This window comes from Pocillopora verrucosa, chromosome 9 (genome assembly GCF_036669915.1).
Source record: "Pocillopora verrucosa isolate sample1 chromosome 9, ASM3666991v2, whole genome shotgun sequence".
Taxonomy (NCBI): Eukaryota; Metazoa; Cnidaria; class Anthozoa; order Scleractinia; family Pocilloporidae; genus Pocillopora; species Pocillopora verrucosa.
Window position 1 is genome coordinate 9510730 of NC_089320.1, and position 20945 is coordinate 9531674.

A 20945-nucleotide genomic window follows, 5' to 3' on the forward strand; every position below is an offset into this window, starting at 1 on the left:
ATATATCAAAGAAAGCGGTTTACGTTTAAATAGCGAAAATTCTCCCGGCTCCCATAGGTATATATATATATATATATATATATATATATATATATCTTTGTTCAAAGTTTGTCGTAACTGGAAACGTGTGGTCCGTTGCCACGTTGGTGTTCCAAGCATACCCTGGGGAATTTGATTGCTTTTGTCACGTAAACAATTTCTTTTGTCTCTTCAAATTTGCCTACCCATTGACCACGTGAGTCAACTGCACTCCACAGCGGTTACATTGGTCATGATAAAACGCATACTGCAGACCATGCAGACTGTGCAGACCGCGCAGACCCTGCAGGCTGTGCAGTGTCTACACCACTTTCTTGCTCTTTTGGTAACGTTTTTCCAAGTTTTGGACACCACATGACGAAATTTTACGAGTTTATATCGAACTCTCGTTACCTAGCAAAGCAAAATCACAGGCTCAAGTTTCTCAAGCTCATGGAGATTAGCCCCACACGGCAAGATGTATTGCAGATGTTATTTTTGTGGACAGTGACGCTGATTTAGAGGTACGGAATGTGCTGTGTGAACGAAGTAAATGATTAACAGGATCTTCACAAGACAGCCCAAAGAACTTGAAGGTAAAGAAAGTGCTGCAAGCTAAAATTGAACTTTACCAGGAATAAGATTTTTGAATCGGATTAGAAGACTGATTAATAGCTAGTAAGGAACTTTGGCCATTTCATTATCGAAGTCGACTGGGTGATAGGTCATGACTGAATTTGTCGTTGTCACGCGGGCTGTAGCGGTCAAAATTCTGCAGCGAACAAAGCGTACTCTATATGGTCTGCACGGTCTGCAGTCTACGTTTTAGCATGATCGTGGTTGCATGGATGCGCATGAAAGCCGTTAGGACGATTTGAAAATGATCTTCAGCAAATGGATTCTGGATTCATTCTCTAGCGGGATTCTGGATTCCAATGCCCAGTATTCCGGATTCCACAAGCAAAAATTTCCTGGATTCCGGAATCCGGATTACCTTATATGGGGAGAAACGGGACAGGTTGAATATTTGTCCGCTGATGTTCTCTTGATTGCAATGAGAAACAAAACCTGTGCAAATGGTGAAATTGTCAGATTATACATTCTTGATGAGCAAATAAAAGGAACTAAGAAATTCTCATACTAATCAGGGATCAACGAAAGAAAGGAAGAAATGGCCACGAAATGATAGCAAGGTGAACAAAGGAAGAGAATAGAAACCAAAGGGAAGACAAACCGAAGGTAAAATGAGAGTCAATGTAAACTTGCTATAACGGACAGGAAAATGGTTACGCCTAAATAATCCTTACTTGTGCATGTCAGGAATTTCATGAACAAATAAATTCGCTTGTCTACGAAGTTAGTTTATGGTATTTGAAAGTGTTTTTTGGTTCTCTTCTTGTTCGTTTGTTCTTTTAACGAATGAACATACTTCTTTTATCTGTACAAATGTAATTTTGCAGTCTCTAATACGTTAGAAGAAGTCGATTGACTTGCAGTATCATAAAGATTTGGTTAGAAACACGGAATGACGTGCCTGTGTTAAAATTTGCTCCATAGCAAAGCAATCAATGATCTAACTTAGATGCACATCTCTCATCGGTTGAGAGATATACTTTGATGAGAGTATGTAATCAAATTTGTTCAATAGAGATTCTCGTGGTTTTTTTTTCCGCAGGGGAGGGGGGGGAATCCATATTTAGAAATAAAAGAGGACTTTTACGTGTTATATAGGCTCATAAAAACATTTGAGGGTTTGGATGTTTTGTCAAAATTACGAGAAAACTACTCAGGGGTTCGCATAACAGCCTCGAACTCGAAATCGTAGTTCCAGCTCATGAAGAAGAGATTCTAATTTTGATTTTGTAATCTTTATTGAACCAAAATTAAATTCACTGCAAAATTGTTGAAGAAATTACGGACATGTGGGTGGACTAAAAAATTGCCTTGAAAACTGATCAGTTTCTATAAACTACTGCGCAAAATAAGAAATGGAAATGTCTAAAAAATCCGGCCAGACAGGCTCAATCATTGCTATATATCTCGCTGTACTGGTAAAAAAATCTACAAAATGTTCGTGTTATAGGGGATCCGTGCGTACCACATTTTGTTACAGAAAATAGTTTTACTGGTCATTCTTCATAATAGACAGCTAGAATTGCCGAACAGGTTCCAATAATTCTTCCTTGGAGCTGACGAATATTCTCAATGCTTCTTGCACTGTATTTTCGCTGATCTCTAACAACGCACGTGACTTCTTGACGTAGCTGCTGAATCAAAGTACCCAGCTCTTCTGTGAAGGGAACTTCAGCGTCCTTCAGCTTGTCAATTCGTTTATTAAAGTCACTTTTCCTACTGCTCAAGGCAATGCGCTGTTTGGCTGTTGAAAGACAATAGCATAGAAATTCAGTACACCCGATTGATGGATACCGCCACTTTATTACAAGAAAGCTTCACTGCTGGGGGAAATTAAAATTGATTCATCAAAAATAAACTTTAAAATCAAATTTTGTTTGCATAAAAGGAAATGAAATACATGTTATAGGAAAGAATCACACATATATGCCATTTTGAAACTGGAATTTAGTGAGGGCCGCCACTGGCGGCGATTGTGACGCTATACGGATGCTACAGATATCTGTACGATCCCCTGGGACTTTGGCAAAGAAAAGAGCTGTTTCTTGGTGATAACAGTGCCAACCATATGACGTCACGCAAGCCAAAACGACAGCCAATGGGAAACTCAAGGATCTGTGTAACATGTAATTCTTTCCAATTTCTTACACATTTTGGTTGTTGTTTCCCATTTGTTCTCACAGAACTTCATACTAGAGAAATTTTCATCAGTTTCACAACAAATTGCTTCACTAATGGAGGCCCCTGTTAACAGTGGAGAAGGGTAGATGTAGGGAGGAAAGGGAGGGAAGGGAGGGAAGGGAGGAAGAAAGTAGAAAACTCACCCAGCAACTGCTTGATAGCCCGTATGTATGGGACACCTAAATTGGTTCTGTTAACCGCGCGTAAATCCTCGGTCCAGTCATTGACTATCTGCAATACGGACTGCAGTTCAGACCTCTGTTGCTCCATTGTCTTCAACATCCCATTTAAATCATCTATTCTCTTCCGCAGAGCCTGTTGGTTACTGAAGATTTTCTTGACAGGTATGCGCTTTTGTTCATCACCGCTGGAACCTTCGTTGTCGCTGAGCCCACTATCTGACGACAGTGACATCTTTTTATCTGATATAATGGCAAGATGAAACATATTTATTGTCAAAATTTTTTTAAAGAAATTAAAACGACTACAATGTCTGAGAAAGTGTATTTCTCATCTACATCGGTAACTAGGACAACAAAGTACAGAGTACGTGCAGACAATTGGACGCATTCAACAGGACAAAAGTAAACACGTGAACACATACATTACCACCAAGGTTTACTGCACGAACATTTTAAGATTACAAACAAACGGACTCCATCAAGCTTGAATAACTGTAAAAGAAACTTGCAGGGTGGTCAGAGGGATGAAGATCACAGTAACAAATTAGTCAAAGGAGGGTACAGCCCTTAAATCGGTATACAATCCTATTAATTATACTTATACAGGTTTTCATTATACCAGTTCGTAAGAAAAGTCATTTAATTGTTTCAATGGATCAGCCATTGACTTAAAGAGTAAGATAAAGTCTTGTAAAGACGAACCTTTTGTTTACATAGCTGAATTATCTTCTTATTATGGTAATGTTCCTCAGAGCATGGCTAAGTGAGGAAGGAGGTTTGACGAAACTACTTTATTCACTGCATCCTTACTTCTTGGTTCGCCATTTTGCAATCAGAGTATATTTTGTATATTGTCTTTGGCTAAAGAAGTCACAGATGTATCTCCCACCTCAAAAATCAATAAATCACCCTCCTAATTAGAGTTCTTATCTAACATGAAAGCTTTATTAAAGCTTTTCACAAGGAATTGCAGACATACCTTTCTGTGACATAGCTTTGTTTTTCTTCGGCATCGCTGCGGCGCACCTTACTCCTGCAGCCGAAGATTTAGAGTTACCGGGATATTTTAAAATACCTTTCCTTATAGGAGACTGATACTTAGACGTGGCGCTGCGTTGATCCTTTATGATTATGTCCCCAAACAATTCCGGGACCTTATTTCGACGGGCCTGTCGTGGAGTTGGTTTAACGGAGAGTGCCCTGGAATGCTGAACTCTTTGAGGAAAAAACTGTCTTTGAAACCCTTTGGAGGGTACAATAGAAGGAAATTTCTCAGGGTAACTGTTACAGCTGTTCTTCTTTTGCTTCATCTCGTCTGGCACTCGTTGAGAATTTCGAGTCAATGATGTTTTGATTCGATCGTTTCGTGTCAGATGCGACTTAAGGTTTATGGGATTTAAAGTCATCCGGTAACTATTGGCAATCTTATCCAGACTGACGGAATTTGGTTTTAGTTCTGTAGTTGACTGCTCAGTATTTGTTCTTAAAGTCTGGTTCGCAATGGCTGGTTCAAAGTCTTGCTCGATGCCGCTCTCTTCTTTGTCCTCTGTAGATGTTGAACTGTCACACCGTTCAGATTCGTCTAAAACAGAGAGTTCATCCTTGATACACTCACTGTCTTTCGTCTCGCTACGACACATGAAATAAAATGAAACATAAGCATACTTACCACGAGCAGAGCAGGTTAGTTTTAAAATGAACAGGCTTTTGCTGTAGAGTCTTTCAGCTATTTTCTTTGAAATTCAATTAGAATAGTATCAAATAAAACAAGAAAGGGTGGAAAACTACAGACCGCTGAAATACACCTGTTAATTTGCTTTTGATCTCGCTTTTCCTTTTGCATTTGAACCAATCATGTTGCTTGGTGAAAGCTTAACACAGCACCTATCATGTGTAAAAGAACTGACGTGGCCATACCTCTCTGTATCAGAAAGCGTCGAAGATTCCAACACTAAACACAATTCGGATATTTCGTGCTTCTTTTCCAAAGTTCTCTCCTCGGCTCTGTCGTCAAGTTTACCGACTGAGTCAGGGACATTTGGTTCAATGTAATTGCCCTCATATGATTCTCTAATCGCTTTTACGTCTGACGTAGATTTCAAAATACACGACATCGGCTGGTTTGCTTTCATGACTGGTTGAGCGGCTTCAAGTTCCTGAAGCAAGAGATGAACATGAGTGTCTTCCAGGATTGCGTAGTTTACAATATGTAAATGTGTAAACTGACCTGAAGCTGAGAGTTTGGGTCAACATTTTCTTTCTGAGATTCGGCGTTGTCATCGTCTTCCTGTTTTGATTTGCGAAAGCTGAACAACCTCCGGAGCATATTTTCGCGAATAAATGCGTCCAGGACGAGGTAAACTGTTTAAGGGAAGAAATCATAACTAAGTTCAGCTTATAGTTATAAAAAAAATGGTAAAAGAAAATGTTTCTAAACACTAAAAGACGGAAACTGAATTGGAAAAAGAGAATATACAAGTTTACAAGCTACTGATGGATAGGCGATCCATTTCTAAACTAAATAAATACCAACAAAGAGAAACCAATAATGCTGGTTTTGGTCATTTGTAAGAAATAAAAGTCCCCGGTGAGGAAGGTGTTCAACAGCTGTCCCGCTATCACGCGTCGCTTGTGAAATCGTGCAAGCGTGTAACAGGTGTTACAACTAATCACGTGTGTCTATCAAGGGCAGACTCAGTGAGTAGAACTTCAGTATAAAACTAAGGTGTAAACAACGCTGTAATTGATATTAAAAATTATGTAGGATTAATATGAAAGAAACAAAGAAACGGCTGGAAAATGTATTAAACTGTAGTTTGTTTAGAAGAGTGATTACGAGCGAAAACGAACTTGCAGCAGGCGGTACTAAAATTATTGACATAATGAGGCAATAAGAATACCTGTTGGATTTGTATCCTCGTTACCTTGCTGTAGAAATATAAATACCTTTCTACCTCAGTTAAGACGAGTTCCTTGCTGTACTTTACTTTACTCGTGTGGGAATTCTTAAGAAGCCGCAAATTTTGTGACAAATTGCTCCCCTTACCACTTGTTTGTAAATAGCGGGTTAACGTGGGTGGAGTTTATCTTATTGTCAACCGCCTGATAACAAACACCTTACATCATATATTCTTTTAATTTGGTGGGTTAGGGAAATGAGGTTTAGGGCGGGATTTCTCTCACCGTTCAATTTATCAACAATGATTTTAAAGATGGTGATAACGCTGCAATAATGCTCTGAACTTTGAGAGTCTTTTGCCCTTCGCCACTGGTAGACGCTTATGAACTAGGAACTTAGACGGACGCAAAATTTTACCCACCAGCGGAAATTTTCTTTTGCTTTTTGTACAAAAAGAATTTGTCATAACTTATAGTAAAAAACTTGATTGAAAACCAAGAGATAGGAATATTACCGAGAAATGCAGATACAGTTTATAGAAAAGTATTCATTTTCCCGCCCGATGCGGGTGATGTTCCCCAAACCTTACTCTATGAATTGAAAGTAATGACAAGGCATAAGAGCAGGTTGTAATATTAACTCAGTGACAATTCCTATTTGTTTCGCTCGAATTAAAACCATTTTTATTCAAACCTATCTGAGTTTGGTCTGCCCAATGACGAAGAAAATACAATGCCATGGTATATTTGAATCGAGACATTATGTTATGAGAGGGTGAATAAACACGAAACTTAAAGAACTTTAAATTTTGACATTTCTCTCAAATTCCTTTCCTGGTGTTTTCTTAGACAAATTACATTGTTAACACGGACACAACCAAAGTTAAGAAAGCAGTTAATATATCTCTCTGACTTACCTCCACGATTACGCTTCTTGTCCGCTGACTGTGATGATACCTTTACTAACGACATAATCAGCACAAGAAGTTGTTATATCAACTCAGTGTTTAAAAATTCATGGAAACAACCAGCCTTGGAAGGATTCCACACGAACTCTTAAAATATCGATCAACCGCCTAATGAACTACCTCTTGCTACAGATCAGGTATATGAGGTGCAGCCGCAATCGCGAGGAGTTTGACAATTTAAGGCCCACCGTTTCCGCTTAATCAGCCGAGTTGTGATAAATATCTCACGCACTTGATTTGCCACAAAAAACTGACTTCTCCTGGGCGTTAACAGAGCTAAAGAGACAACCACGCCTTGGACGATAAGGTCACTCGAAAATTTTCCTCACCTGAAAAGCAAACAGTTCCTTAATCTACACGCAAATGTTTACAGAACTTATGACGAGGTCTTAGGAGCAAATAAAGCTGAGAGACATCAGTTCATTGCGCTAAACTCGTATTTGAAAGTACCTCGACTTATGCTGTACCACGAAAATTGTGATTTTTCATCTCAGCATTTTGAATAGAGATACGAAAAGGTGGCAAGAGTAAATTGAGTCACTTCACGTACCTTATACTGTGAGCTCTGTAAGACGCCAGGGGGCTTAAAGGGATTATCACACAACACAACAGAAACTGTCATAACTCTGGACGACTCAAACACGCAACAACAGGGTGGAACCACGCCGTCTTTATTTCTAATCTCAGAGTGGTAGAATGGTACTCAATTTTTTTAAATTTCGAGGCTGACAAAGGCTTGATTCAGAAAACGACAATTGTAGAAGGAAATGATACCTCAATTTTATGAATCTTAAGGGACGTTTGGCAAATAAAGCATTCTGTCGTTAGGATTACTATTAACAGAGAAGCAATGTCCGAAAGATAAAGTCGTTAGCTCTAAATCTATGAAAACGCATCCTATTCTAAAAATTGTACATTGACGTTGGTCTATATCATTGTTTGTCGTGTAAGGACCCAGCTCAGCCTACTGGAAGTAGAATACTCAACACGGTAAACAATTCCCTCTCAAAAGTACTCTAACGTGCACTAATAAGTTAGTGAAATAATAACTCTGACCGTGATTGGCGATTTTAAAGCACCTATGGGAAAAAAGTTAGGGAGCCTGATGTCTCTTAACTCATTATAATTGCATTACGTTTTTAATGGAGCCGTAATATTGCCGTGAAAAATAATAAGGATGAAAGTTCTGTCATGATTGGCTATTGTTAGCCTGTGAGCATTGGTGCTGCGCAGAAGCGCGCGAGATTCGAGCAGACGAGTGAAGCGAGCGAGGGATAAGTCTTTAAGGAGTCTGGCACTAAATACAGAAAGACTGGGTTGTATGAACATAAGTATTTCAATGTGGGAATAAGTTACCAGCGATGATGAGTTCGGAAGTGCGAACATAATCTTTCCCCAGTCTTTTTTTTTTTAAGATTGTTGTTTATTCCATAATCTCTTGACAACCTTTGAAAAAAATGGGCGATTATTTTCGTAGAATATCGTTCAGCCCTTTGTTATCTAAGGTTGCTAAGTGTCATGGTAAACAAAAAAGAAATAAAAGGTCAGCATACTTTAAACAAGACAAAAAAAAATGGAATCTCATCTAATTGATATACGTGGAATAACTTACATCAGTGCCTCATGTTTTGGAAAGAGTTGAACGGGATATAATAACGATAGCGATATGCTGAGAGCGCTAGAACATTCACGAGAACCCGCACATTAAGGCTCAATTTAAGCCTAACCTGATCCGGCTTTGATTCAATAAACAACCATTCAACGAGCTAACTACTTGAGTCTAACAGGATTAGACCTGCTGGTAGGTCATTGAGATATGTTCTGTTCACTTCAGTGATCCTATTCGCAGGATGTGAACGAGAATTTTTCCTCCTTCCGTAAAGAGTAGCCCTCTGGCATTCACAGAAAAGTAAATTCAAGACGTGTCAAATAGTTCTTCTCATATTTGTAGAGTGCCTTGCCAGATAATCAAAATATCTCTTTAGCACAAAGTACACTATCAACCACAACTTCAAGACTTACGAAAATCCATTACCAAGCGTCATATTTGATTTCACATATTTTGGTCTTTAGGGACGAGATAAGGAAGAAGATACCGGAGACTTTTCACGATACTGTTCAACAGAAGGATTTTTAAACTTCGTCTTAATTCTAAATTTTTGTAATTGTCAGGATAGCCTGCATGGTATCCGCCCGTTCTTGAGAATTGTTTTGTACGTTTTCACTCTATCATCAGACAGATTTGTTGTTATTGCGGTCATGGTGGGGGTTATTTTGAGGCCTCTAGGTGTTCTCTTGTTATGACGACCGACATACCATAAACAACATACCAATACTTTGTGGTAAAATGCAAAACAAGCTGAAAGTGACAAAGCGATTTTTCCGTCGATCGAAACACAATTGGAAAATTGCTTGTTCGAAATTATCTTTATCCTGAAATCTCTTTCAGGCTGTGATCATAGTCAACGTTGTGGTAACAGCCTTACGAAAGCAGATAATCATCATGTCTTCATTTACAATGCCTGTTCTGTTAAGACGGAGATCGAACGTCATCTTTTAAGCTTGATGATGGCGAAATAAACAGGAAAGATCAGTAACAAATAGCACGGGGAGTTTAAGTCTGATTCAGTTGCCTACTTTCATAAGCAGAAGAACAGGTGTTGCTCTTAGTTTCCAGATTGGACTCCTACCATGAAAACCAACGATAAACGTTTTTAGAGAATTTCATACCGTTGCCATGGTTGGAAAGTTTCTTTCTGAGTTGCTCAGTGGACCATAAAACGGATCAGTGGCTCTTTTTTTCGTGACTATGTTTATTTACGCTATAATCGAAAAATGTAAATGATAATTTTGCTATCATGACAATGCGTTAGTAGAGGGATTTTTAAATCTTTTCGGTTGACAGAAAGATACAGTTAGCTTTATTTTTGAATTGCCTATGAAAAACCACAATTTTTCAGATTGATTTTGCCGCAAAACAAGAGTCTAGGTCGCTGATCTTTACTGCTCTATCAAAAGTAGGCTGTAGTTTCAGTTGTACTGTTGAAGTCAAATATTTCTGCAGTGACTGAAGGCACTCATCCTAGTTGTCAAATACGTCACTGCAGGTGACTGTGAATGAACAGGTGGTACCGCACAGTAAACAAACAATCTCAACCGAAGATAGTCATCTATGCATCTAACAGTTAATTGGGAATAAACTAAGCTTAGCTGGCACTTCCACAAGGCACTTAAATGAAAATCAAAAATTAACTGAAACGATAGTAAACCGGCCCTGCAGTTTTCATCTAAGTTATTGACCCACAACTGACCTACGAATTTACAATTAATCAGTTTTAATTGTGGGGACAAATAGACGCTGTACTGACTGTTTTATCAAAGTCTGAGATAAGTAGAATTATCCGGTTATATTTCCCGGTATTCCAAGTATAAGACAGTCTCTAGTGTTCCTATCAGCTCTCCAAGACATTGCGTGATGTCCTCTATTCTAGCAATGTAATCACTTTCGTCACTCGCAATGGAATTGACAAGATTTTGTAGATTTTTGGCGCAGTCCGTGATTTTCTCATGTCCTGATACACTGGAGTCACAGAGGCGCTGTAATGTTCTGTTAAACATGCCGTGTTCGTTGTTAAGCTGGGGCCTTATCTTACCGCAAAGTTCGCGCACTGGTCGAATGCATGGCACCTCAGGACCGTAACGGTCCACTCGTCCGAACGCCTCACTGAGTTTCTTAACAGCGTGACAAATGGCCTCTAAATCTCTTTTTTCACCTTGTTTCATGACACTCGGATCTTCACTTTCTGATTTTGCTCTTTTTCTACAATTTCTGTTTCCACGCGCGTTGCTTCTTTCTTGAATTTCCATTGCTACTTTGTTGACATTTTCAAGACTCTTCCATGTTCGACGCAAACTGCTCCATTGTGGGCGAGCGTCCTGTTTACAGCTCATTGCAAGCAAATTTGGCTTTTTTTCAAAATTATCAGGGCGTGGAGTCCGTTAACCAAGTTTGGATGTACGGTTTAAAGTAAGGTGAATCAAGGATATACAATTTTGTTAAATATAGATCCTGACCTCATGCCACCTGATCTTACTGGGTAATGCCTCCCAAACGAACGAAAACAGAGCGAACATTGCACGAACGGCCAACGATCATTTACAATCTACACTTCGGCAGTGATCGACCAATCTCGTTCTCAGGCCTCCCCTCCTCCTCCAAAGTAATTGGGGAGAAAAAGGGTTGAAAATGAGGCTGTTTGAGCAGCTGCAGCTGCACAAATGCTTAAGTGACCAAACTTGAGGTCAAGATGGCTGATATTGCATATTGGCTGAGTTCCTTTTTTTTCTTTGTTTGCGTTTTTATGGACCGAGATGATGTTGTGGTCGATAAAAAATTACGGACTTTATAAGTCCGCTCTCAAGCAATTTATTTACCTACGTGGGATCAAAGCAGGCAATCCCGAGCGGGCAAGATCGGCTCGGGTAGCCAATCAGAACACAAGATTCGCTTCATATTTACCCCGGGCACTGCCAGCGATGTAATTAAGTGGTACCGCCCAACCAAAATCAATGCACATATATAAAAGATCATTCGGATGATTAGCGTGGGCCATGACGGGAAATTTTTTTAGTATTTTTTAGTATTTCAGAGGTCTTTGGAGAAAGTCTTGCGTATCACTGTTTTGGAACGATGCCTTTTCCGATGATTGTCATTTCACTCTTTGAAATTCATATGGTGCTTAATAGTTTCCGACAGTTTTCACGAGGTGGAAAGCAGTATAGCTGAAATGGTTCCCAAGAGAGTAATTTTTGTTCTTGAATGCTTTGTATGTCGGCTTAACGCTCTAAATAAAGGCGTCGGTCTTTCGGATGGCTTACCACATCCTGTTGACCCAGCTGATGACCCTGTGTTGTTTGTGAATAATTTTGTAACAAAAGCCTAATTCTTTGCACTTCCTTTACGAAGAAATTAAACACAGGATTATTTTTAACATACCATTTAAAAGGATGGTAACTAGATCTGTGCACGTACCAACAACCCGGAAATTGTCTATATTCTGTAAAATGCCCAGATTTTTGCTCAAATTGTAATTTTCCTTTAAGTAGAGATTCTTCGTCCCTACGTAGTTACATTCTTCTAATTACTTGGTCAATATGAATTCAGAGGAAGTAGGCCAAAAATAGTCTACAATCAAAGCTCACCCCTGTCTGAGCATAACAGGAATTAAGTCAGTGTCACGGCTTGTAAATTTTTTCTTCCGTAATGATCTGTCAATCGATATTAATACCCCTTCTGAGTTTCCGCAAGGTTTGATACTACTTCCTGTCAACCTGAATTTGGTAATATTCCAAATTGCATGTTTCCGACCTCCATTACGAACACACAGATTGTTCTTGGAAAACAATCCTTATAACCTCGAAATTTGAACAAAGTTGTTTACTGCCGTTTTAATAGATTAAAAACAATTGGAACCACAAAAATGTCTTTAAAATTTGTCGAATTTTATTGCTTATAACGTAACACTGCATTTAACGCAAAGTATAAGTGGGACATATTCCAATAGAATATTGTTATAAATATACTAACTATTTAACTCCCCATATCTAAACATAATAAATAAATGAAATCACTCAATTTAATTAGCAACTAAAAGAGGTGAAGCCTTGCTAGAAACAGAACAATAAGTTACTGCTGTGATAAGAGCATATCTTGATAAAGAACTTCAATATTTCAGGTAGCAAACAAAGTCCATCTGAATTCAAGGAGACAAAATTTACAATAATTTATTAATATGAACTTTATTGCTCTCAGGGAGTCAGACAAACTAAAGATAAAAGATAAAAATATCAAAATCAATTAACCACTGTTTATATCAACTAAAACTGTTAATTATAAGTTAAACAGACCAACCTAAAGAGTCAAATTCCTGTCAATAATAATGATGGCAAAATTATCCTTTAAATTCAATTTGTAGTGGTGCTTAGTTAAACCTAAGCAAAATTAGTGCAAATAAATATTTAGGTCACTTCTTTCTTGTATTTTTACATTCTTTAGTCACTCCCTACAATTTGGGTAGTGAAGTATAATTCTCCATAAATAAATTAAATTTTTGCAACTAAATTTGACTCTTTAGATGTCTTTAAGGGTGTTATACATAATAGTGCAAATGTAATTAAAATTCTGTGATATGCGAGGGATGGCCTCACCAATAAATAAGTTTATATTCGAAGAAAAGTTTAGCTGCTATTTACACTAGTATGAGCTGTTTCAAATCCCTGTAAAAGTTATTTCTTTGAAAAAAGGAGCATCTTTAACTGGTGGCAATGAGTTTTCTCATAACAGTAATTAAGAAACTCTGTGCCAAATATTTCAACCTTTGAAGATTCTTTTTTTAAAAAAGAAAGTCTAAAAAATTAAGACTGTTTTATCTTTTATGCATGAGTAGGTATAGTCTTTGATTTGAAAACATATTTCTATTTCACTTTCTGTATCATAAAAGATCATCCTACACTTGGAATAAAACACACCTACTGCACAAACAATAGTTGCCTTTGCTGGTTTTAAAATTCCCAAACAATTGTATAGTCTTGTGAAAATAATTAAATTACCCTGGAAAATCACCTAGGGGAAAAAACCTTATCAAATATAATCAACCCTAATCTAAAGAATGATTTTATGGCTTTTCTTTCACATGAAAAAGGATGAAAACTAGCTCGGAAGAATTTGTTATCTTAACAAGTTTGATTAGGTTCTTGATCGTTAGCAGAGGAATGGTTCAAGATGCACCATTTAACACTGAAAAGGACAGCCACAATTTATGCTTTTTTTAAATTCCATGAAGCTGATTGTCACCAGCCTTGCTGGTACAATAGGTATTTCTTCATTGGAACTGGAATGGGAAGCTTGTCTACATTTCCTTTTGTTAGGTGCTCTTTTCCAATGGATTTGCGTATTGTGCGTCTGCAGAGATCCATCAGAGGTTGAGGTTCAGCTACAAGAAAAAAAAGAAAAAAAGGATCATGAGCAAGGTTGGAAAAAAATTTTCTCCAAGTATATACATTTACCAATATTGCAAACACAGTCATGCAAATTCTATACTAAAGCCAATTGCCTCAGCTCAACTGCACAAGTTATCAACTTTCAGTTATTGACAGATATTTCTATTTTTCCATGATTATCGAAATCAGTCTATTCATTTTGCTGTTGTCATTTTTTTCTGGCCTGGAAATTTTATACCTCTATAAAAAACTACATTAGTCAGCACTTTATAAAGTAAAGAACCTTCAGACAGCATACTGCTCAACATGAAAAAAGGTTCTTACGAAAAGAACTGTCTCATAAACATAGCAACAGGTGTCCTGGTCCAAAGCATGAGTGAGTCACTTAGTAACCAGGCAGCCTTACCAACTATTCCTTACTGTGTTGAGTTTTACAATAATTTCTTTTTTTCATTGTAAATACCTGGATATAAACTGATAGATTTGATCGACTTGACTCAGAGGTAAATTTGCTCTAGAATCATTATATTGCTAAGACCGAAATCTTCTCAGTTTGAAACAACAATAAGGGTAAAAGTTTTGATCACAAAAAAAATGTGAAATATCCTTCATATTTATTCTTAAGTGTCATCATTATTTCAACAGTATAGGATTTCTTTTTTGTCGGCAATGAATTTTGGTTTCCTGTGGTAGGAAATTTTGACAAGGTTGGTAAGGAAAGGTAATTCATGTTCTCATACCCTGCCTTATTAGAAAAATGTGCGATTCTTTGATATGATTTTTGAATTCTAAAAGCTGACCTACTTTTGAATGGTTTTGTGGCAAACGCTTTCAACGTTCTCTACATGCAACAGGTGGTTTGGCACGCGCCACGCTCATTGCACCAAAATAGCTGCGATGTGATCTCATTGTTCCTTTGTTTGCACCCAGCTTTAGGGATAAAAAAATCTTACAGAGAGAGACAACTTCTCAAAGCCTCCGATACAATACAAAGGCTATTTCCATATTGTTAAAATGGAAAAAAACATTTATAGTGGAAACTTGACAAATTCTCTCAGGCGGAAATGACAAGTACGGTCCCAACGGATAAGAAGACTTCGCTCCAAATGAAATATTAATTTCCATTCACCCATTGAAACAATAAAATCGGAAGCGAAGATACTGTCTTAATTTTGCTGAGCTTTTGAGATAAACTTTAAGCGAAAAAAAAAATGATAAAAACCGCTAAAAACTATGGCAAATATATATTCAAGACATAAACAAAACGAATCCGCTCATCAAGAAGAGGCACATGAATCAATGAGACGAACGAAACTATTCCTACTACTAGAAAAGCATGGGCTTTCAGTTTCGATATCTGCTTGCTTCTTTAGAAACTATTTGACCGAATGGATTTGGAAAACGATAGGTTAAGGAAAAGCGAAATTTTTTGTTTCTCGAAAACCGTAACGCAGATCGATGAGGTCATTTTCTCATGTGACGTAAGGGAAGTTAAAATCACATGGGAATGAATATTTCAACCCCAAAACATGGCAATACATTTTTTTACGATCAATTTTAAATTCCTCTGTCAAAAGGATGAGGAATAGAAGAACTGAATCAGTAAAAAATAAAGATCTGTTTCAACAGCTATTGACGGGCAAAACATACAATATGACAAGTTTAGTGAAAAAAGAACTGTAAACAATGGGTCTGCGTTCATGCACGAAACAAAGGACTACTAACACAGAGAGAATTCGCTGGCAAAAAGAAAAAGTGCTACTTACGATCTAGTCCACCGATGTATTTCATAGTGATTTCACAATGTCCCCACACGGCTGAGACTATAGGGTATACAGTTTTCCCTTTCATTCCACGGAAAGCGACTCCTAAATAGCGTCCATCGTTCGTTTCAAAAGCCATAGTTCCTTCATCCATGTCCAATATAACGCGAAATTTGTCAGGTACCACAAAGCTATGATCATTGTCAGACAAAACTGGATACTTTACTGACGAAACGTTCTTTTCGTTGTGGTAGAGCTTGTTTCTAACAATGTCCCATCCCCAACTATCCTCGTTGTTGCCGACCAAGGATTGATAGCCAGTACAGTGAAGAAGGGCTTTTGATGTAGCTACCCCTACTACTGCGTGTGTCCCACGTTGTCGGGTTGACCACTGAATCTCCCAGACGTGAAAACCTCGACTATAACCCTTTTTTCCTCGTATGCAGTCCGTACTCTGTGCTACTGGATGTCTGTGAAAGGTAAACGGGTCGTCGTCTTTGACGAAAATGTTAACCGATCGATCGTTCGGGTTCCAAGCATGTTCTAACAAAGCCTCTTCCGGTAGAGGTGGACGATCGAGTAAAATGTCTAATTTTTCTGGTCTCGCCAAGTCTCTGGCCCGATCTTCTTCTTGAAAGACATTGAGCGATTTATAAACCCCTTGTCTATTGTCATTGTGGTCGTTCCTTTTCACGGCCGATATTCTTGATCCCATGTCGAGAAAGGGATAGTAGAAGAGAGAAGTGTAACTGGGATGTAAAGGATCCAACGTGGAGGCTTGACGCACTCTTGAAAATATTCTCAAGTTGTTTTCTCGAGGTGATTACAGGTCCCAATTTCTACCTATCATTCAAACTTTCTTTGAGTCAAGATTTTACAACCTTTCCTCCGACCAAAAATATTTAAAGCGTTCCGACTTGTTTCAAAAGAACGTTCTATTCAACGAAATCAAAACTCGCATGAAATACGTGCGTGCTTGTCTGAATTGACTCACGTAATTTCTCGGTGAGAATGTGGTTGGCTTTAACTAAGACAGTGGTTAAGTCTTGGCTAAACCTTTGAAGGCGACTTTCGTAACTTACCAGTTCTTCTTAAGAATGAATGAGAGTTTTTGTTGAGACTCCTTTCAAGCGACCGATGAATGCCCTTTGTTGTGCTAAGAAAATTTTCAGTTCAATGTTATTTATATCCTCGAACAAGTGAATGGAGACTCTCGCGCATGCGTTATAACCAGTCAAGCGTGAATGGTTTATTACAACGTGTATCACACGAGCTTCATACCGACTTCCGGTTTGCGTGAAAACACGTTCTCCCGGATACGAGAATTATCACAGGGATGGCTGTTGCCGTGTTCACCGCTTCAATAAGAAAGAATTTTTCATTTTCGAGATAAGTAAATGAAATTTCTCATTCTTTAACATAATGATGAGAAAGTTAAAGCAAGATTTCCTTTAAATATCCTTTTTATTTTAAAGCTCGAAACCGAAGCGAATTCCATTCAACTGTTATCAGCGTCAAAGTTGTATGGCAATCAATATTTAATCGTTCAATAGCAAGGAGGACATTGACTCTAAGTGAAACAGGTGATTTTAGCACAAGTTCAATAGAGCATAAGAATAACATGTGTTCGCTGTGTGCAACAGAACGACCAAAACAGTAAAGTAAACTGCTGTAAATTTCATTTTGAATCATCTACTACTTGATCGCGTGGCTTATTTTCGATCGATTATATCATGACTTAAAAACTGTTTCGTGACTGATGGTTTTGAGTGCATAAAGAACTGATAATCCAAGGTTTTGTCAAACTGATGAGCAAGGCTTAAAAACAGTTAAATTTTCCTTCAGTGCTGAACGCATGAATGAGCCACACGCAATCGAAAGATAAATTTCAGAACTCTTTTGCACTTACCTCAGCCTTCACTTATTACGATCATTTTAAATTTTGCCCAAAATTCGTGAAATGATACAAAAATTACAGTTATTTGTTTTTTTGAAGAAGACATCTTTTTCAGAGCCAAGGAAATCCAAAGGGAGGAAAAAGCACGCTCCAGCGCCTAAAGTAACTGTCGGTTATGGCTTAATAAATGTCGTCGAGACGATTGCTGTGCATTTTAATTTCAAAAGCACTATTCACTTCCCTTTCGTTTTCATGCCAATTTAGTCCCAACCCTCCCCTTCAACATTTGTAGGCCAAACTCCACGACAAGTTTGTGACATTGCGTGTGCTACGCGCGCGTTCTGCGTGGGTTTACTTTTTTGCGTCATTCGGGCGTTTGCGGTTGACGTGATGAAATTCCCGCCCGGACGTAAACATTGCCGCTTCGTGAAACATTTCAAAGTAGCGAAGACTTCTCGTGAATTTAAAATTTTCCAGGAATGTCATTTTACTGTTTGTATTGTTCAAGATATTGGGTAGGAAAAATCCTACATGATCGTGATCGAAGATTTGATCAAGAAAATTCATTGAGACGTGACATTGCATGATTGCCGTCATGTTTGCCTACTGATCCCATATTTATCGGGGTCACGGTTTCCATGACATTCAAGTACTTTCTCGTAAGTTCGATGCAGGGTTCAAAATTTCATCGAATAATGCTGGCTGTATCATTATTTTGACAAGCTTTCATCTGAGAGACAGCAATGAACAAAACCAAATTCGTGACTTTCACTTTAGTTGCGTGTAACGATTTGATGACTGCGATAAATGAACCGTTGAATATATAATTAGTTCACGCAAACTGAAATAGAACGGAAAGCAGAAGGAAGTCAAGTGCTGCGAACCACGCAACTCCTGTTTATCGTTTGTATCAGGAGGTCATGCTCTGAATAAATTGAAAATAATGTCGGCCACTGTCGGCATATAATTTCGCGCGTTGCTGTTGAATTGAGATTACAGTGTACATTTGAGACAATTTTCATTGCGTGACCAGAAAATCAAACGTGTTAGTCAATCTATAGCATATATCATGAGTTTCTAAATTCTTTGTTTTCATGCAGTTTAAGACTAAAATGGCAAAGTCTTTAAAAACCTCTGTGATTACACAATAATGAAGGATTATGCTCTTATCTGCTGGGAGTTAATCCTTCATTGTCGAGAAGCACACGTAAAAATACTTTACTGAGGGTCCTGTAGGGACCTCAATTCTATGGGTGTATCGGCTCTCAACCCACGAATAAGGAATTGTGGTCGTGGTCTTGTTACGAGACTAACCTGGCCTTTGGCTTCATACGACGTTAGCCACCCAGGCTTCCGTAGCAATTACGTCTCTCGTGAATCCTGTCACTCTTTCTCGATACTCTTCTAAAGTTCTCATAGAAAGCTCAGATATTGACAAAGTACAGGAGTCCATTGGCTCCTGCAAAGTATCACTCTAAATAAATTCGATTTACTTCGTACACAATCGAGAGGCCGTTGGAGGAAAGAGCGGGTGTGACATTGCACCCGTTTTCGAAAACGACTCCTACTGCTGAGAGCATTCACCCCAGAAAACACTTTATGAGTTTATCCACGCGTTTGTTCAAAACAGCAGAGACTAATAAAATGGATTGCCTAAAAGTTGTGTGCATTCGATCTAAATTTACATCTACGATGAAAAAGAATCTGATTCACTAGCACTAAAGAATCTGTCCAATCTGCAAATAAACTTGTAAGGCAACCGCTAGAAAGAAGTTGTTGGTTGGGGGAAGCGGAGCGGGATCATTATTACATCGAAGAGAGGGGGTGGGCAAGGGGGGGATATGTGCGAACGAAATTGATGTGTTCTGGCGGACAATCAAGCCGTTTCCCGAGGTATCTTGCAGAAAGGGAAAAGAAAGAGCAAAAACAACAGGCCGAAAAAATTTGGACTTCTTGCTAAAAGCGGTATCTGCAGGAAAGGAAAGAAACCGATTATTAAAACACCTGAGTTCTTCCGTCCAAAATTCGGATATTCAACATGCCGGGCTGCGATGTAATAAGTTTGTCTACGCCCCTTCATCAAGCTTTAGAAATCTTTCTCCAGATCGAGTCGTCTTCCTGGTCTGTGTATACAGAGACCGGTTACATGAGGGTGCAAACGCGGTCCTTTGATTGCATTCGCAGCCAAAGGACAATAAAGACTTGCGGCTCTCTAGAGACATTTCGATTCGCTTGCCTACTCCACAAAACAAAGACCTGAAAGAAAAAGAAAAAAAACAGGAAAACGATGCAAAAATAGGTAATTCAGTATATTAAAGTTCACACGGCAACCAGGTGGACAATCAGACATAGTTTGAAGCTACACTGGTTTGCAGATTTAATGAATGTAACCGAAGAAGTTACAATTCATAGACCCAACGTTTCGACACTCCTGTCTAGTGCCTTCATCAGGGGTGATCTAAACGCTGCAACAAGAGGTCCTTTTATATGATTACTAATTAGCGGCCTTTTTTTCTGACGAGGTGTAAATAGGCGTCAGGAAGCAGACCGCCATCGTCACGATTTAAAGGAGCGTGGGAGGAGTTAATGTGCCAAGCCTCCAAACAAAGGCGCTGGTGGTAACGCCGATTAGTGGTGATAATTTTAGAATTATCCCACCCAATTGTATGGTTGGTTAGGCAAGTATGCTCCGATAAAGCTGAATTTTCCTTTTTGCAAAGAAAAACCGCTTTTTGGTGCTCTTTTAACCGTGTACCAAACTGGCGTTTGGTCTGTCCGATGTATTCGTTGTCACAGTCATTGCAAGGAATAGAATAAATGGCGTCGGTTCGTTGTTCTTTCGTGACAGGATCCTTAGGTTTGGCGAAAATATGCCCCAAAGTCTGAAAAGGTTTTTGAGCAACTTTAACGTTGTGGCTATTCAAAATTCTCTTGATGGGTTCAGTAACACCCTGTATGTAAGGAATAGCAGCAAAACCAGTCGCTGGTTCCCTTTCATCAAGAGCGTTACTATTTGTAACTGGTTTTTGGCAGTTACGGAGAAAAGTTTTTGTATAGCCATTTGCCTTTAGGACATTGGAAACATATTTCCTCTCCTCAGCCTTCGAATCAAGTGATGATGGTAGACAGTCAGCCCTCCTAAGTAAAGTTTTGGCTACAGACTTCTTATGGCAAATAGGATGGTGAGAATCGAAAGCGAGGTATTTGTCGGTGTGGGTGGGTTTACGGTAGACACTTGTCTCTAAATTACCCTGAACCCCTCTGGACACATCTTAATCAAGAAAGGGCAAATGTCTATCCTTTTCACGTTCAAGGGTGAATTGGATCGACGGCTCTACTGAATTTAAATGCGACAAGAGGCGCTCCGCTTCATTTCCGGATACCGCAGAAATAACATCATCGACAT

General features: G+C 38.6%; 2 protein-coding genes across 4 annotated transcripts; both read right to left on the reverse strand.

Annotated features, from left to right (window-relative positions):
• Positions 1-1915: 1915 nt before the first annotated feature.
• LOC131796894 (myosin-1-like) lies at positions 1916-7535 on the reverse strand. 3 transcript variants are annotated; one of them, XM_059114501.2, is made up of 7 exons: positions 7431-7535; positions 6830-6869; positions 5242-5375; positions 4932-5170; positions 3994-4643; positions 2976-3254; positions 1916-2395 (listed from the first exon to the last, which is right to left on the reverse strand). In XM_059114501.2, exons 1-7 carry the CDS (start codon positions 7500-7502, stop codon positions 2148-2150), a joined length of 1662 nt encoding a protein of 553 aa, XP_058970484.2. In that variant the 5' UTR covers positions 7503-7535; the 3' UTR covers positions 1916-2147. The 3 variants fall into 3 exon arrangements, with proteins under 3 accessions (XP_058970484.2, XP_066028898.1, XP_058970485.2); XM_066172801.1 differs by lacking the exon at positions 7431-7535 and adding an exon at positions 7331-7416 and having other exon boundaries at positions 6830-7209; XM_059114502.2 differs by lacking the exons at positions 6830-6869; positions 7431-7535 and adding an exon at positions 5915-6040.
• A 4826-nt stretch (positions 7536-12361) lies between these two features.
• On the reverse strand, positions 12362-16844 carry LOC131796895 (protein gustavus). The gene is made up of 2 exons (XM_059114503.2): positions 15646-16844; positions 12362-13872 (listed from the first exon to the last, which is right to left on the reverse strand). The coding sequence occupies exons 1-2, from the start codon at positions 16355-16357 to the stop codon at positions 13730-13732; spliced, it is 855 nt and encodes a 284-aa protein (XP_058970486.1). The 5' UTR covers positions 16358-16844; the 3' UTR covers positions 12362-13729.
• Positions 16845-20945: the final 4101 nt, after the last annotated feature.

Coding starts and splice junctions, on each gene's coding strand:
- LOC131796894 (XM_059114501.2), bottom strand. CDS start 7,502: ATGACAGTTTCTGTTGTGTTGTGTGATAATCCCTTTAAGCCCCCTGGC. Junction 4,644..4,931: donor ACGCTTTCTGATACAGAGAG/GTATGGCCACGT, acceptor CATGTGTCGTAG/CGAGACGAAAGACAGTGAGT. Junction 2,396..2,975: donor GGCTATCAAGCAGTTGCTGG/GTGAGTTTTCTA, acceptor GTCTTTCAACAG/CCAAACAGCGCATTGCCTTG.
- LOC131796895 (XM_059114503.2), bottom strand. CDS start 16,357: ATGGGATCAAGAATATCGGCCGTGAAAAGGAACGACCACAATGACAAT. Junction 13,873..15,645: donor ATACATCGGTGGACTAGATC/GTAAGTAGCACT, acceptor TTTTTCTTGTAG/CTGAACCTCAACCTCTGATG.